Here is a 15,695-nt window from a genome sequence, read left to right as displayed (position 1 = left end):
CCACTTAACGACTGCAGTGAATCGCTTAACATCCATGGCAAAAAAAAAAAAAGGTCATAAAATGGGCCATGACTCGCTGAACAGCTGCCTCGCTTAGCAACGGAAAGGTTGCGCTCGATTGTGATCATATACTATGATCACATAGTATTTCACATCTCCACAGACTACAGCAGTGGGATTCAGCCGGTTCGAGCGAATTGCTAGTTAAATTGCTGGCTGGCTCCTCCCCTCCCCATCCCTTCCAGGAGTCCCCACGCGCCCCATTTTGCCTCCCAGGTAAGCGGAGGGAGGCCTCCTAGGCCCAAAACAGGGTGCAGGGGGGTACAGCGAAGACCCCCCCCCCCGTGGCCTGTTTTTGCTCCCAGGAGGCTGCAGGGAGGCCTACTAGGCCCAAAACGGGGCACGGGGGGGGCATGTTCTCCCCGCGGCCCATTTTTGCTCCCGGGGGGGGGGTGCAGGATGCCGCATCCTGCCTGTCACGCCCCATGGCCACGCCCACCACGGCCACACCCACCCAGCCGGTCATTAGGGCAGAGAACCGGTTGTTAAAATTATTGGAATCCCACCAGATCTGGTTTCCTTGAAATGAATGGATCAGGGCTATTTTAGAAAATGAGATTTATTTATTTTTTTCCCCTCCCGAAAGGTTGGAGGTCTCAGCGGTCCAAAATGAGTAATCGGCCTTTCTCTAAATAGTTCCAAACTGAGGCTTTGAACAGGCATTTAAAATATTCAAGGAATTCAGCCAGGAAGGGCCTGTTCACGTTTCTACACCATCGAAAAAAAATCAAGAGCAAACGAATAGCAACTCCACCGAAAACACAAGAAGGGAAAAAATTTCCCATGGAAAATATCCAGGGCACACTGGCTTCTTCTAAACTCCTCTCTGAGTTTACGCAAGAAATTCTCCCTTGGGGCAATTTTTCGGGAGTGATAAAAATAATAATAATAATGAAAAACGGGTTTTCTTTTTCCGCATCGAATGATTGTGGAGTATTCGGATAAGTCCCTGAGACGGTTTGGAAAAAAAGAACCAAACCCACAGAGAAGTAAAAGAGGCAGAAGAAAAGAAACCCAAAACTAAGAAAGTGAAAATAAGGCTAAATATGAGGAGCTCAAAAATAACATTAGGGGAAGTCCCCGATTTACAATCGTTCATTTAGTGACGTTTCGAAGTTACAATGGCATTGAAAAAAGTGACTTGTTATGACCGTTTTTCACACTTACGACCCGTTGCAGCATCCCTAGAATCACGTGACCAACATTGAGATGCTTGGCAACTGACTCACGCTTATGACCGTCGTAGTGTCCGGAGTCATGTGATCCCCTTTTTGCGACCTTCCGATGAAGGGGGAAGCCAGATTCACTTAACAACCACGGCAAGAGAAGTCGTAAAATGGGGCAAAATTCACGATGGGAATTTTGGGCTCGGTTGTGGTCGTAAATCGAGGATTACCTGCATATACTTCTGCAGTCAGCCAGGTGAAACACCGTTTTTTTTTTCCGGATCTCTTCGATCGTGGTTTCCTTTGAGCCAAATACACAGCCATGCTTGAAATACTCACTTTGACCAGAAGTTCGTAGCGTGGAATTCGTTGGACTGGTTTGATCAGGAGGTCGGAAAGGGCCTGTTTCTCTTTGTTTTCCCTCATGCTTTGCTACAGGGAGCAAGGAAGAATTTTAAAAAAGAGAGACTTAAATATCTCCAACTAAAGAGCCCAGGGTGACATGTTTTTTGTCTAGTAGTTAAGGTACCAGGTGGGAAACCAGGAGAAGGAGAATTCTAGTCCTGCCTTAGGCATGAAATCTGGGAGACTTTGAGTCAATCACCAGGAGAAGGAGAATTCTAGTACCACCTTAGGTATGAAATCTGGATGACTTTGGGCCAATCACCAGGAGACAGTGAGTTCTAGTCTTGCCTTAGGCATGAAATCTGGTTGATTCTGGGCCAATCACTGGGAGACGGTGAGTTCTAGTCCTGCCTTAGGCATGAAATCTGGGTGACTTTGAGTCAATCACCAGGAGAAGGAGAATTCTAGTACCACCTTAGGCATGAAAGCCAGCTAACCAACTTTGATGAAAATGATGTTACCTACTTGGGTAATGCAGCTACTGCACGAAATTTCATACATATACACTACATACAGTATGTCAGGGGTGTCAAACTGAATTACTTGGAGAGCCGGATCAGCACTTTAATTGTCCTCTGCGGGCCGGCCGAGGGGCGGGGGGGAAGGAGGTGGGATGGATGGCCTCCTCCAGCACCCTGCTGGCCAAAACGGGGCACAGGGGGCCCCCTGTGCCCCGTTTTGGCCAGCAGGGTGGTGCAGGAGGCCATCCAGGCTTAAAACAGGGTGCATGGGGGCGACCCACAGCCCCCTCATGCCCCATTTTTGCTAGCAGAGGCTCCGCGGGCCGATCCTTTGCTATTTCCAGGCTGGTCCCACAGGCCAGATCTAAGCACCTCGCGGCCCGCAGGCCCCTGCAGTATGCGTTTATATCATAATAAACAATTGTAAACAGAAACAATTATTTATTGTGATATAAATACATATGTAGTATACATGTTTGAAATGTTTGAAATCGCCAAGCTCAGAGAGCACCAAGGACTCCTCCATCAATATGGCCGAGGTTAAGGGATTATGGGGTACGGAGACCTCAAAACATTTGATTGGGCAAGGCGCTAAAATGCACCAAGCTAACGAGCCTAGTTAATGACTTCAGTCCAAGAAGCTGTAAATATCCAGATGGTCCTTTTCAAAAAACCAAAACATCAAAAGCAAAGAAGGAAGGAAGGAAGGAAGGAAGGAACACTCTACAACTTTAAGAGAAAGAACTAGAAAGAGAAAAAGAGAAAAGAAAACAAGAATGAGAGAGCGAGGAAGGAAGGAAGGAAGGAAGGAAGGAAGGAAGGAAGGAAAGAAAGAAAGAAAGAAAGAGAAGGAAGGAAGGAAGGAACACTCAACAACTTTAAGAGAAAGAACTAGAAAGAGAAAAAGAGAAAAGAAAACAAGAATGAAAGAGCGAGAGAAGGAAGGAAGAAAAGGAAGGAAGGAAGGAAGGAAGGAAGGAAGGAAAGAAAGAAAGAAAGAAAGAAAGAGAAGGAAGGAAGGAAGGAACACTCTACAACTTTAAGAGAAAGAACTAGAAAGAGAAAAAGAGAAAAGAAAACAAGAATGAGAGAGCGAGGAAGGAAGGAAGGAAGGAAGGAAAGAAAGAAAGAAAGAGAAGGAAGGAAGGAACACTCTACAACTTTAAGAGAAAGAACTAGAAAGAGAAAAAGAGAAAAGAAAACAAGAATGAGAGAGCGAGAGAAGGAAGGAAGGAAGGAAAGAAAGAAAGAAAGAAAGAGAAGGAAGGAAGGAAGGAACACTCTACAACTTTAAGAGAAAGAACTAGAAAGAGAAAAAGAGAAAAGAAAACAAGAATGAGAGAGCGAGAGAAGGAAGGAAGGAAAGAAAAGAAAGAAAAGAAAGAAAGAAAGAAAGAAAGAAAGAAAGAAAGAAAGAAAGAAAGAAAGAAAGAAAGAAAGAAAGAAAGAAAGAAGCACAGGCAAGAACTAATTATCTGAAAACGGATCATTTCTTAGAAGAGCTCTGGTTCAACAAGAACTGAAAGTGAGCAGGATGGACAGACAGACGGGCCTCTTACCGCCAGAAATTTCATAAACGCTGGTCGGGCTTCCTTGGCAATCCTTATGGCATCTTTGGCGTTTAGAAAATTATCGATGTAGGCAGAATAAATATTCACCAAGTTGTCTTTGGAAAACTAAAAAGAAAGAGCAAAAGAATTAACAAATTAACAAACTTTTTTAGTTTAAAAAGTTTAAACATTTTAAACTCCTTTGCAAGGGGTAGGAAACTAACATTGTTGTAATATATTTGTCAGTCTTCACCTAGGAGGCCTAATCTACGTACAGGTAATTCTTGACTTACAACAGCTCATTTAGTAACTGTTCAAAGTTACAACAGCAGCACTGAAAAAAAAAGGGACTTACGACCGTTTTTCACACTTACGACCATGGCAGCGTCTGCATGGACACCCGATTAAAATTCAGAGGCTTGGCAACCGACTCGTATTTATGACGGTCGCAGTGTCCGGGAAGGGGGGTGTGTGTCATGTGATTCTCTTTTGCGACTTTTCTGACGAGCAAAGACAATGGGGAAGCCAGATTCACTTAACAACCTAGCTTAACAGCGGCAGCGACTCATTTAACAACCGTGGCAAGAAAGGCCGTAAGGTAAGGCAGAACTCGCTTAGCAACCGTTCTCGCTTAGCAATAGCAATTCTGGGCTCAATCGTGGTCGTATGTCGAGGCTTACCTGTACTACGTAGGTCTACTCCAGTGTTTCTCAACCTTGGAAGCTTGAAGATGGGTGGACTTCAACTCCCAGAATCCCCCAGCCAGCAGCGCTGGCTGGGGGATTCTGGGAGTTGAAGTCCACCCATCTTCAAGCTTCCAAGGTTGAGAAACACTGGTCTACTCAGAAGGAGGAACCCACGAGAATCGTTAAGAGCCATGCCAAGCTGAACCAAAAAAATAAAAGACAATTTTACCAATTTATGAGAAATCTCCCATGTGAATTACCAGCTGGTGCATTTGACGTACCAGGTAGCCCCATAAGTGGGAGAACATTTTCCCAAGGGACTGCAAAAAATCAGATTTTGAGTTAACCAATGACGTGATGTCTCTTGAGTCATCATCATCATCTGTTGCCTTCCAAGGACATCCTTAACTTTATTACTGTTGAAACCTAATTCCGGGGTTGAAATGCAAAGTGAGAAGGCTGCCAAACCTTAGTTAACCTCAAAATGTGAAACACCATTAGGCCCGGTTTAATCGTGGAGGCGCAGACCAGAATCGGATCCATGAAAAGCCAGTTAAGGTGCTGACCTAGAAACCAGGAGACGGGGAGTTCTAGTTCTGTCTTAGGTATACAAAGCCAGCTGGGTGACTTTGGGCCAATCACCAGGAGAGAATGAGTTCTAGTCCTGCTTTAGCCATGAAACACAGCTGGGTCAATCACTAGGAGACAGTGAGTTCTAGTCCTGCCTTAGCCATGAAAGCCAGCTGGGTGACTTTGGGCCAATCACCAGGAGACGGTGAGTTCTAGTCCCGCCTTAAGTCATGAAAGGCAGCTGGGTGACTTTGGGCCAATCACCAGGAGACAGTGAGTTCTAGTCCCGCCTTAGGCAGGAAAGCCAGCTGGGTGACTTTGGGCCAATCACCAAGAGACGGTGAGTTCTAGTCCCGCCTTAGGCAGGAAAGCCAGCTGTGTGACTTTGGGCCAATCACCAGGAGACGGTGAGTTCTAGTCCCGCCTTAGGCAGGAAAGCCAGCTGGGTGACTTTGGGCCAATCACCAGGAGATGGTGAGTTCTAGTCCCGCCTTAGGGATGAAATATTGCTAGGTGATTTTGGGATAGAGTCACCCCATCGCTTCTCATACCTAAGACCAGAACTGATCATCTCCCCGTTTGCAGCCTGGTGACTCTAACTACTAGACCTTTATTTAATTTATTTATTAAATGGATAGGCTGCCCATCTCACTGGATATTTAATTTAACCCGTTCTCCACTTAATAGAAATAATTGGGATAAAGTTCTATGGGCAAAAGAACCTCCTGGTTCTTTTGCCCATAGAACTTTATCCCAATTATTTCTATTAAGTGGAGAACGGGTTAAATTAAATATCCAGTGAGATGGGCAGCCTATCCATTTAATGGAGGAGTTATCTATGTAGAAGAATAAGCAAGGAAAGTGAAGGGAATTACTGTCGGATTTCCGGAAGGGTAAGAGGATCCAGAATATGGAATTTTGTGCACGTGAAAAACAAACCAACATTTATGACGATTTAGAAGCAACCAATAGTGGGATTCAAATAATTTAACAACCGGTTCTCTGCCTTAATGAACGGCAGGGTGGGTGTGGCCATGGTGGGCGTGGCCAGGGGGTGTGACTTGGCCTCCTGCACCTCCCTGGGAGCATAAACGGACCTCGCGCGGGGGGGGGGAGTGACGCACCACCCCCCGCCCCGTGCCCCGTTTTGGGCCTAGTAAGCCTCCTTGCACTTACCTTGGAGCCAAAATGGGGCGCGTTGTGCAGGGGTGGGTTCCACTTACCGTTACTACCGTTTCACAACGGGATCGCGTGCGCACTTCTGTGCATGCGCAGATCACCTCTGATGACATCGTGGCGGGTGGGCGGAGCCTCGTGCTGGTTTTATTACCGGTTCTATAGAACTGGGCCGAACTGGGAGCAACCCACCACTGGCGTGGGGACTCCTGGAAAGGGCGGGCAGAAGTGAGGCCAGCCAGCAATTTAACTACCGGTTCGCACGAACCGGCTGAATCCTATCACTGGAAGCAAAACCCCCATCACGCCTGGTTCTCCCCTCTCCTCCGGAAGTCGGAAGTGGCACGTGGGAACGATACTCACAGACTCTACCAGGATCTCGCCCACTTTTTGCTTCTCGTGCCAGTTATGAACACATTCGGAGACATCCTCCAGGAACTCCTCGTGATGTTCCAGCAACTCCGGAATCTGGTCGAAGATCTCGTCCACCAGCGAAGGGTCGCAGAGGGTGGAATTTTCCGGCTGTTTCAGGGGCTTCATGTAACCCTGGAAGAAGGGAAGAAGGAAACAAAAATAAATGGATTTAGAACCACAGGAAGTTGGCCTGACTTCACGGAGCCCCCGATGGAGGGCAGATGGTCCTAGAATAGAGACGCAATAGAGACCTTTTTATAACCTGCTACTAATTCAAAGTGGGTTCATTTAAAATGCCCAGAATTGAGTCTGGGAACTCCACACGCTTTAAAGTACTATATAAAAAAAAACGTACTTTCCAATATTAAAAAGAACAAAACAAATACAGATAGTTCTTGACTTTTTAGAATCACAACTGAGTTCAAATTTTCCATTGCAGGACAATAGTTAAGTGAGCTGCGCCTTGTTTTACGACCTTCTTGGGACCGTTGTTAAATGAATCAGGGACGTTATTAAGTGAAACACACAGTCGTTAAGCGAATCAGGCTTCTCCCGTTATTTCACTTGTTAAAAAGTGAGCTGGGAAGGTTACAAATGTTAAGTGATTATATGACGAGTGACTGTCATTAAGACATGCCAATTGCCAATCAACCATATTTGGATGAGAGGCAGTCCTCGTTGTACGACTACAATGGAGCTCAAGCTTTATGTTGCTAAGCGAAATAGTTGTTAAGGGAATTTTGCTCCATTCTACGACCTTTCTTGCCATAGTGAAGTTAATGACATGGTCGTTGAGTGAATCCGGCTTCCCCATTGACGTTGCTCATCAGAAGGTCGCAAAAATCAGAAGGACAGTGCAACCGACATAAGTACATGCCAGTTGCCAAGCATTCAGCTCAAATTCAATTCTTTGTGCAAATGATATGATAAACCGCGTCATTTGCGCTGGACTTTTAGAATAGCATATCAGCTTGTCCCAGCTCCACACCCATGGAGTATCTATTTCCACTCTCCCCAAAAAGGATGGTTTACCTGCATCAAGGTACGGAGAGACTCCACGTAGGACTGCTCCGTGTCCAACAGAGTCATGGTGACATGTTTCCGCATATCCTGCAACGAAGAAGAGAGGGGCATTAAAAGATCATCCGTCTTTTTTAAAAAAGTTTTTTTATTTTTCATAAACACATTTAAATGTACAGTCATTTCCATCATTTTTCATTCATCTTTTCTTTTAGCTTTCGTTTTTAATTTTTACCCTTTACCTTTACTCCAACCTTTCTTCTTCTCCTCCCCTTCTCTTCCTTCCTCTTCTCCTTCTCTTCCCCCACTCCTCTCTTCTTCCCCCCTTCTAACCTTCTCCTCTACTCCTCTTTTCCCTCCCTCTTCTTCCTCTCCTTTTCCCTTTCTTCTTTCTCCTCTTCTCTCCTCTCCTCTCTTTTCCCTTCCTCTCTCTCTACTCCTTCCCCTCTCTCCTGTTGTTTCCCTTTTCAATTCAATCTAAAGTGGTGTTAATCCATCTTGCAGTATGTACCCCGTGTCCTTCTCCGGGTACAAATAATCCTCACTGTTTGTGTCGGGACAAACACCGTGGAGTTAGCAATGAGCGTCCCACCTCTTTGCCCAGGTCTAACCCACTTCTGGACTTGATCTGCCGTCCCAGACACCTCCACCTCCGAAACACGCGCAGAGTTATATTTATAGAGAAATATAAATAAATATGAGATCGGAACGGCGACATTTGCAAGCAACGGACAGCCTGTCACGAAAGAGATTCTGCGGAATCGACCGTCGTAGAATATCCGAACGGTAGAATTACGCGTGGCGCACAAATTTATTTGGTTTTGTTCCATTGAATGCATGGCTGGCTGGGGAATTCTGGGAGTTGAAGTCCACAAGTCTTAAAGGGGCCAAGGCTGGAGACCCCCTGCCCTACAATCAGTGGTGAAATCTAAAATTTGTTACTACCGGTTCTGTGAGCGTGGCTTGATTGGGAGGTGGTGGTAATGTGACTGGGTTCGGCGAAGAGGTTGTAAAAAAATGCTTTCAAAAGGCTCTGACGATCCCAGCCAAGTTGCCTGATCAGCAGAGGCTTTTTTTTCTTTTAAAAGCCTCTGCCGATCAGGCAACTCAGCTTGGATCGTCAGAGGCATTTAAAAGAAAAAAAACCTCTGCCAATCAGGCAACTCAGCTTGGATCGTCAGAGGCATTTAAAAGAAAAAAAACCTCTGCCAATCAGGCAACTCAGCTTGGATCGTCAGAGGCTTTTAAAAGAAAAAAAACCTCTGCCAATCAGGCAACTCAGCTTGGTTTCGTCAAAGGCGTTTAATAGAAAAAAAACCTCTGCCGATCAGGCAACTCAGCTTGGATCATCAGAGGCTTTTAAAAGAAAAAAAGGCTCTGCCAATCAGGCAACTCAGCTTGGTTTCGTCAAAGGCGTTTAAAAGAAAAAAAACCTCTGCCGATCAGGCAACTCAGCTTGGTTTCGTCAGAGGGTTTTAAAAGGAAAAAAATCTCTGCTGATCAGGCAACTCAGCTTGGATCATCAGAGGCATTTAAAAGAAAAAAAAAACCTCTGTCGATCAGGCAACTCAGCTTGGATCATCAGCCGACGATCCCTTTGACGATCTCAGCTGAGCCGCGCGCTCATCAGAGGCTTTTTTTTTTACTTTTAAAAGAATTTTTTCAGCGGAAGAGGTTGTAGAAAAAATGCTTTTAAAAATTAAAAGAAAAAGCCTCTGATGATTGTGCGGCTCAGCTGGGCAAGGGTGGAGGGGCCAGGGATTTTTGCTACTGGTTCTCCGAACCACCCACCTCCATCGCTACCGGATCGGGCGATCCGGTCCGAACCGGGAGCATTTCACCCCTGCCTACACTACTTCAGAGAAATGGTTATCCAATCTCTTCTTAAATAAAAAAAGAAGAAAAAAAAAAACCCAGGAGTTTGCTAGCATTATTTTTAATGAACATGTTTTTTTTTTAGGAAAGCCACAGCTTATATAACATCTTGTCCATGCTGGCTGGGGAATTCTGGGAGTCGAAGTCCACCCACCTTCAAGTTGCGAGACACTGCCATTGATTAATTGAAGGAAGAAAAAAAAACCCTACGTCCAGTTTTCACACTTACGACCGTTGCAGCATTTCCTACGTTCACCTGATCAACAATTTGGGTGCTTGGTGACCGGCTTGTATTTATGACCTTCTCAGAATACGTGTCCAGCCCCCGAGGTCTCTTCTTCATCCAGAGATGAAGAATTCTCGATCAGAGGGTTAGACTAGAAGACCTCCAAGGTCCCTTCCAACTCTGTGATTCTAACTCACCTTCAAAATTCTGATTTTTTTTTTTTTTTTTTAAGTTTTAACTCCCTGGCACAGTATCAGCAGCTTGTCTGCCTCTTCTTTGGTTTCCCTGGCAATGACATTCGGTCTCTACTTAAAGCTGCGAATGATGGAAGCAGAGGGCGTGTGCCTTATGGGCTTTTGTGGCCAAAATGTTCCAAGATCTGCCTTTGTGTCACTAGAATGTTGTGTTCTTTTGCTGGACGGAGGGCTGCCGCTCTGGGGAGACAAGAGAAATCACCCTGTGGCTGAAGAGGAATTAGAATAACAGAATTAACAGAGTTGGAAGGGACCTTGGAGGTCTTCTAGTCCAACCCCCTGCCGCAACAAGAGACCCTATACTCAGCTCCGGCGCGCATGTGCGTGCTGGCCAGCTGATTTTCAGGCCTTCTGGGCCCACCGGAAGTCGGGAAACAGGCTGTTTCTGGCCTCCGGGGGTGGGGGGGTGGGGAAGGCCTGTTTTTCGCTCTCCCTAGGCTCCTAGAAAGTATCTGGAGCCTGGGGAGAGTGAAAAACGGGCCTTCCCCACACACTCCCGGAGGCCCACCAGAGGCCAGAAATGGGCCATTTATTTGCTCATTTTCGCCCTCCCCAGGCTCCAAGACAGCCCCTGGAGCCTGGGGAGGGCGAAAAATGGGCCTTTCCCACATACCCCCTGAGGCACTTCAGGGGCCAGAAATGGCCCATTTATTTGCTCATTTTCGCCCTCCCTGGGCTCCAAAAAAGCCTCTGGAGCCTGGGGAGGGCGAAAAATGGGCCTTTCCCACACACCCCCTGAGGCCCTCCAGAGGCCAGAAATGGCCCATTTTTTTTGCTCATTTTCACCCTCCCTGGGCTCCAAGAAAGCCTCTGAAGCCTGGGGAGGGCGAAAAATGGGCCTTTCCCACACATCCCTGGAGGCCCTCCGGAGGCCAGAAATGGCCCATTTATTTGCTCATTTTCGCCCTCCCTGGGCTCCAAGAAAGCCTCTGGAGCCTGGGGAGGGCGAAAAATGGGCCTTTCCCACACATCCCTGGAGGCCCACCGGAGGCCAGAAATGGCCCATTTATTTGCTCATTTTCGCCCTCCCCGGGCTCCTAGAAAGTATCTGGAGCCTGGGGAGAATGAAAAACGGGCCTTCCCCACACACCCCCGGAGGCACTTCTGAGGCCAGAAATGGCCCATTTATTTGCTCATTTTCACTCTCCCTGGGCTCCAAAAAAGCCTCTGGAGCCTGGGGAGGGCGAAAAAATGGGCCTACTGGGCCCTCACGTGCCAAAAGCGGGGGGAGCACGTGAGGGTCGTGCACGTATGCGTGGGGGGTGGGGCACACTGTATTATGGGTGTGGGCACGCATGTGCGCGACCCCCCCCGCGTGATCCCCGCATTTGGCACTCGACGGCAAAAAGGTTAGCCATCACTGCCCTATACAATTTCAGACAAACGGCTGTCCAGTCCCTTTTTAAAAGCCAACCCACAACTCCTGGAGGCAAATCAAGGCAGTTAAAGACTGGTTCACATCCAACAACAGTCCTGTAGTGTGGGCCGGATGGACAGCAAAATAGTGTCTTCCCATTCCTGTCGCAATAACTGAACTGCCATTATTTTTAATTTTTTTTTTAGAATTATATCGCAGCTTCCTTTGGGACCTCAGCATAAATAGCACTGCCTCCTCTTCCTCCTTTCCCCCTTCACGACAACCCTGTGAGGTAGGGCAGAGAGATGGTGACTGAAACCACTTCTCCAAAGCCCCTGAAGGCAGGACAAGAAGCGATGGATGGAAACTAATCCAGGAGAGAAGCAACCTAGAACTAAGGAGGAAATGTCCTGACATTGAGAACAATTAACCAGTGGAACGACTTGCCACCAGAAGTTGTGGGTGGCTCCCTCACTGGAGGCTTTTAAGAAAGAATTGGAGAAGCATTTTTCTAGAACGGCATAGGATTTTCTGCTTGAACAGGGAGTTGGATTAGAAAACCTCCAAGGCTCCTTCCAACTCTTGTTATTCTCGAACAGGTAATCCTCAATTTACGACCACAATTGATGTTGTTCAGTGAGAAATTTCTTAGCTGAGTTTCGCCCCCATTTTATGACTTTTCTTACGACGTGAATCACTGCAGTCGTTAAATTCATAACACGGTGGCTAAACGGTTTCCCCCTTGACTTTGCTCGTCAGAAGATCGCGAAAGGGACATGGCAACCGTCATAAATGTGAGTCGAGCATCCGAATGTGAATCACGTGACCCCGGGGGAGTGGGGGGCGGGCGGGATGCAGCAAACGTCGTAAGTGTGAAAAATGGTCATCGGCCAGCTTTTCAGTGATGTTGTAACTTCGACCGGTCGCTAAATGAACCGTTGTAAGTCGAGGACTACCTGAATCTTGCTCCAAATCACCCAGTAAGCCTTGATGGCTGATTGGCAGAGGTCTCCCTATTTTTATCCAGCCTCTTAACCCCCACCCACCGGCCTTTCCCACCCAAGTCCAAGCAGACATATATATAATATTATATATATGTATATATAATACATATATATATATAATATATAATATTATATTATATAATATATAATATTTATATATATTATATATATATAAATAATATTTATATATATATATATATAATATATATATTATATATATTTATATATATTATGTATATATAATATTTATATATATTATATATATTTGCAGACAGGCTGCCAATGACCTCTGGAGTATATATAAAACTCCAGAGGTCGTTTTGCAGCCTGAAGAATTAAAGCATTAATAAAGTTTGCATGCTTCCCCCCCCCCCCCCCCCACCCTCTGTCGGAGCAGCCTGGGAAAAAATGAGCCTTTTTCTATTTTAGGAAAATCTTGATCCACTTAATATTCTGCAATTCCCAAGGGTGGGGTGCGGTGGGGGGGGCAGGAGAAGACCCAAAAGGGAAGGTGGCAATCCTGAGTAAATTCCACACACCCCCAGCCTCTTTCCGGCGATACCCCCTCCTCTTTTTTTTCTATCGAAGAGAGAAAAGCTTTGAAATTGGGGAGTGGTCTCCCGCGATGGTGACTTTTCTTGACCTGCCTTAAGGAGCAGAGATGCCGGATTGCAAAATATTGAGACCTCCTGGCTTTACATGGGCTTAACCGAGATCATTTTGCTAACTGTCAAAAAAAAGGACTGGAATCCCCCTGCTCTGAGAACAATTTAATCCTGCCCCGAATTGATTCCGTATTACTCACCGACTGGGCTCAGCTACTGGTTTCTCATTTAATGGCTCAGAGCAACATTCCTGAGCTGCAGAAAGAAGAATCAGGTTGCTAACTTATCCACTCCGGCGGTTCACTTAACAGCCAGGGCATGAAAGGTCGTAAAATGGGACAAACGTCTCACTTAACAACAGAAATGTCGGGCTGAATTGCGGTCGTAATTCGAGGACTACCTGTTACAATAACACTTCAGGAAGCATCAACTGTAAGAGTAACTACCAATCGTCATCATCATTTATCGACCCCGTAATCCCTTGCGGGACGGAGTCTGGACAACTGAATGGAGCTAGCTGAGTGTTTTACTGGCCGGATACCTTTCCTGACGCCAGTACGGAGTTTAGTTCAGCAGATATATTCTCAGTGTGCCCAGAGAGAGAAATATCTGCCTCTACCTAGGATCGAACTCACAGCCTCCTGATTGTGAGAGCTCCACCACCTGTAAGAGTAACTACCAATGATGTCAACAGATACAAAAACATTGCACTCGTGCCCTACACAGCATACGTTTCACTAATCAAAACAATTCCATTTTCTTTCCATTTATTCCAGAGGACGTGTTTCAGTCAGTGGCACAATCTGGGACAATTTGTTTGTCCAGGCTCAGAATCTAAACTAGACTGGCTAGTTTAATACTTGGATGGGAGACCACTCAGTAATCCCAGGGACATAAACTAGTTTAGAAACTTGAAAAAAAAAAAAGAATTTCTGGAAACCATCATCTTGCTTCCAAGAAAAGTTACATGGGCACAACCTCAATCACTGGGAGTCAAGTTGAAGATGAAGCTTTTGTTTAAACCAGGGAAACTCCAAACATGGCGGTTTTAAGACTTGGGAACTTCAACTCCCAGAATTCCTCAGCCACCATTGTGTACACCAGGGGCCTCCAAACTTGGTAACTTTAAGACTTGAGGACTTCAATTCCCAGAATTCCTCAGCCATCATTGGTAACTTTAAGATTGGTAACTTTAAGATTTTTGGACTTCAACTTTGAGGACATCAATTCCCAGAATTCCTCAGCCATCATTGGTAACTTTAAGATTGGTAACTTTAAGATTTTTGGACTTCAACTTTGAGGACATCAATTCCCAGAATTCCTCAGCCATCATTGTGTACACCAGGGGCCTCCAAACTTGGTAACTTTAAGATTTTTGGACTTCAACTTTAAGACTTGTGGACTTCAATTCCCAGAATTCCTCAGCCTACATTGTATACACTAGGGGCCTCCAAACTTTAAGACTTGGGAACTTCAACTCCCACAATTCCTCAGCCACCATTGTGTACACCAGGGGCCTCCAAACTTGGTAACTTTAAGACTTGAGGACTTCAACTCCCAGAATTCCTCAGCCACCATTGTGTACACCAGAGGCTTCCAATTTGGTAACTTTAAGACTTATGAACTTCAATTCCCAGAATTCTTCAGTCTCCATTGTATACACTAGGACAGGGGTGGGCAAATGTGGCTCTTTTACAACCTGTGGACTTCAACTCCCAGAATTCCTGAGACAGATTCTGGGAGTTGAAGTCCACAGGTTGTAAAAGAGCCACATTTGCCCACCCCTGCACTAGGGGCCTCCAAACTTTAAGACTTGAGGACTTCAATTCCCAGAATTCCTCAGCCTCCATTGTATACACTAGGGGCCTCCAAACTTTAAGACTTGAGGACTTCAATTCCCAGAATTCCTCAGCCTCCATTGTATACACTAGGGGCCACCACTTGAGGACTTCAACTCCCAGAATTCCTCAGCTACCATTGTCTACACCAGAGGCCTCCAAATTTGGTAACTTTAAGACTTGAGGACTTCAATTCCCAGAATTCCTCAGTCTCCATTGTATACACTAGGGGCCACCACTTGAGGACTTCAATTCCCAGAATTCCTCAGCCATCATTGGTAATTTTAAGATTGATAACTTTAAGATTTTTCGACTTCAACTATGAGGACTTCAACTCCCAGAATTCCTCAGCCACCATTGTGTACACCAGGGGCCTCCAAACTTGGTAACTTTAAGACTTGTGAACTTCAATTCCCAGAATTCCTCAGTCATCATTGGCAACTTTAAGATTGGTAAGATTTGTGGACTTCAACTTTAAGACTTGTGGACTTCAATTCCCAGAATTCCTCAGCCAGCACGGCTGGCTGAGGAATGCTGGGAGTTGAAGTCCACAAGTCTTAAAGTTCCCAAGCTTGGAGGTTTAAACAAATGTTTGGGCCTTCCTCCAGGGAGTAAATTCAAGGCAATCTTGCAATTACAGGCGACTTCCCCCCCCCCCCAAAAAAACGGTCGCACTATCTTTCTTCTTTTCCTGGCCAAAGTCAGAAGACAGCGTCAAAAACTCCCACGCCTGACAGCAGAAGAACAGAAAGTCCTGTGATCTATCACTTCCATGGCCCTTTTCCTCTGAAAAAATCTCTCGCTTTGCTGTTTTCATGCCTGTTGACGAGTCAATTTTTCCCCCTTTTTAAATATTAAAAGGTAAGTATTGCCTTGACGTGCTGTGTTTAATTGCTTCGGCTGGTATATATATAAATATAAATATATATATATTTAAGTGGAAAAGCAGGCTGTATCTAGGCAGCAGAGTATTTTGATGATAGAAGAAAAAAAAAAAATCAAGATAAGAGTCTGGTAACCCCTTCTCC

General features: G+C 45.6%; 1 protein-coding gene across 1 annotated transcript in view; it reads right to left on the bottom strand.

Annotated features, from left to right (window-relative positions):
• The window catches only part of ARHGEF17 (Rho guanine nucleotide exchange factor 17), a 130,183-nt gene that overhangs the window by 38,886 nt on the left and 75,602 nt on the right, over positions 1-15,695 (bottom strand). Inside the window, exons 2-5 of the mRNA XM_070944104.1 lie at positions 7,521-7,598; positions 6,438-6,620; positions 3,652-3,768; positions 1,566-1,658 (exon numbers count right to left, since the gene is read on the bottom strand). Coding sequence (XP_070800205.1) covers positions 1,566-1,658; positions 3,652-3,768; positions 6,438-6,620; positions 7,521-7,598 — 471 coding nt within the window. The remainder of the gene's footprint in view (positions 1-1,565; positions 1,659-3,651; positions 3,769-6,437; positions 6,621-7,520; positions 7,599-15,695) is intronic.

Source organism: Pituophis catenifer, unplaced genomic scaffold (assembly GCF_029215685.1).
Source record: "Pituophis catenifer annectens isolate HBS135680 unplaced genomic scaffold, rPitCat1.0.hap2 SCAF_4, whole genome shotgun sequence".
NCBI lineage: Eukaryota > Metazoa > Chordata > Lepidosauria > Squamata > Colubridae > Pituophis > Pituophis catenifer.
The sequence above is the reverse complement of the archived record's forward strand: the minus strand, read 5'-3'. Positions and strand labels throughout refer to the sequence as shown.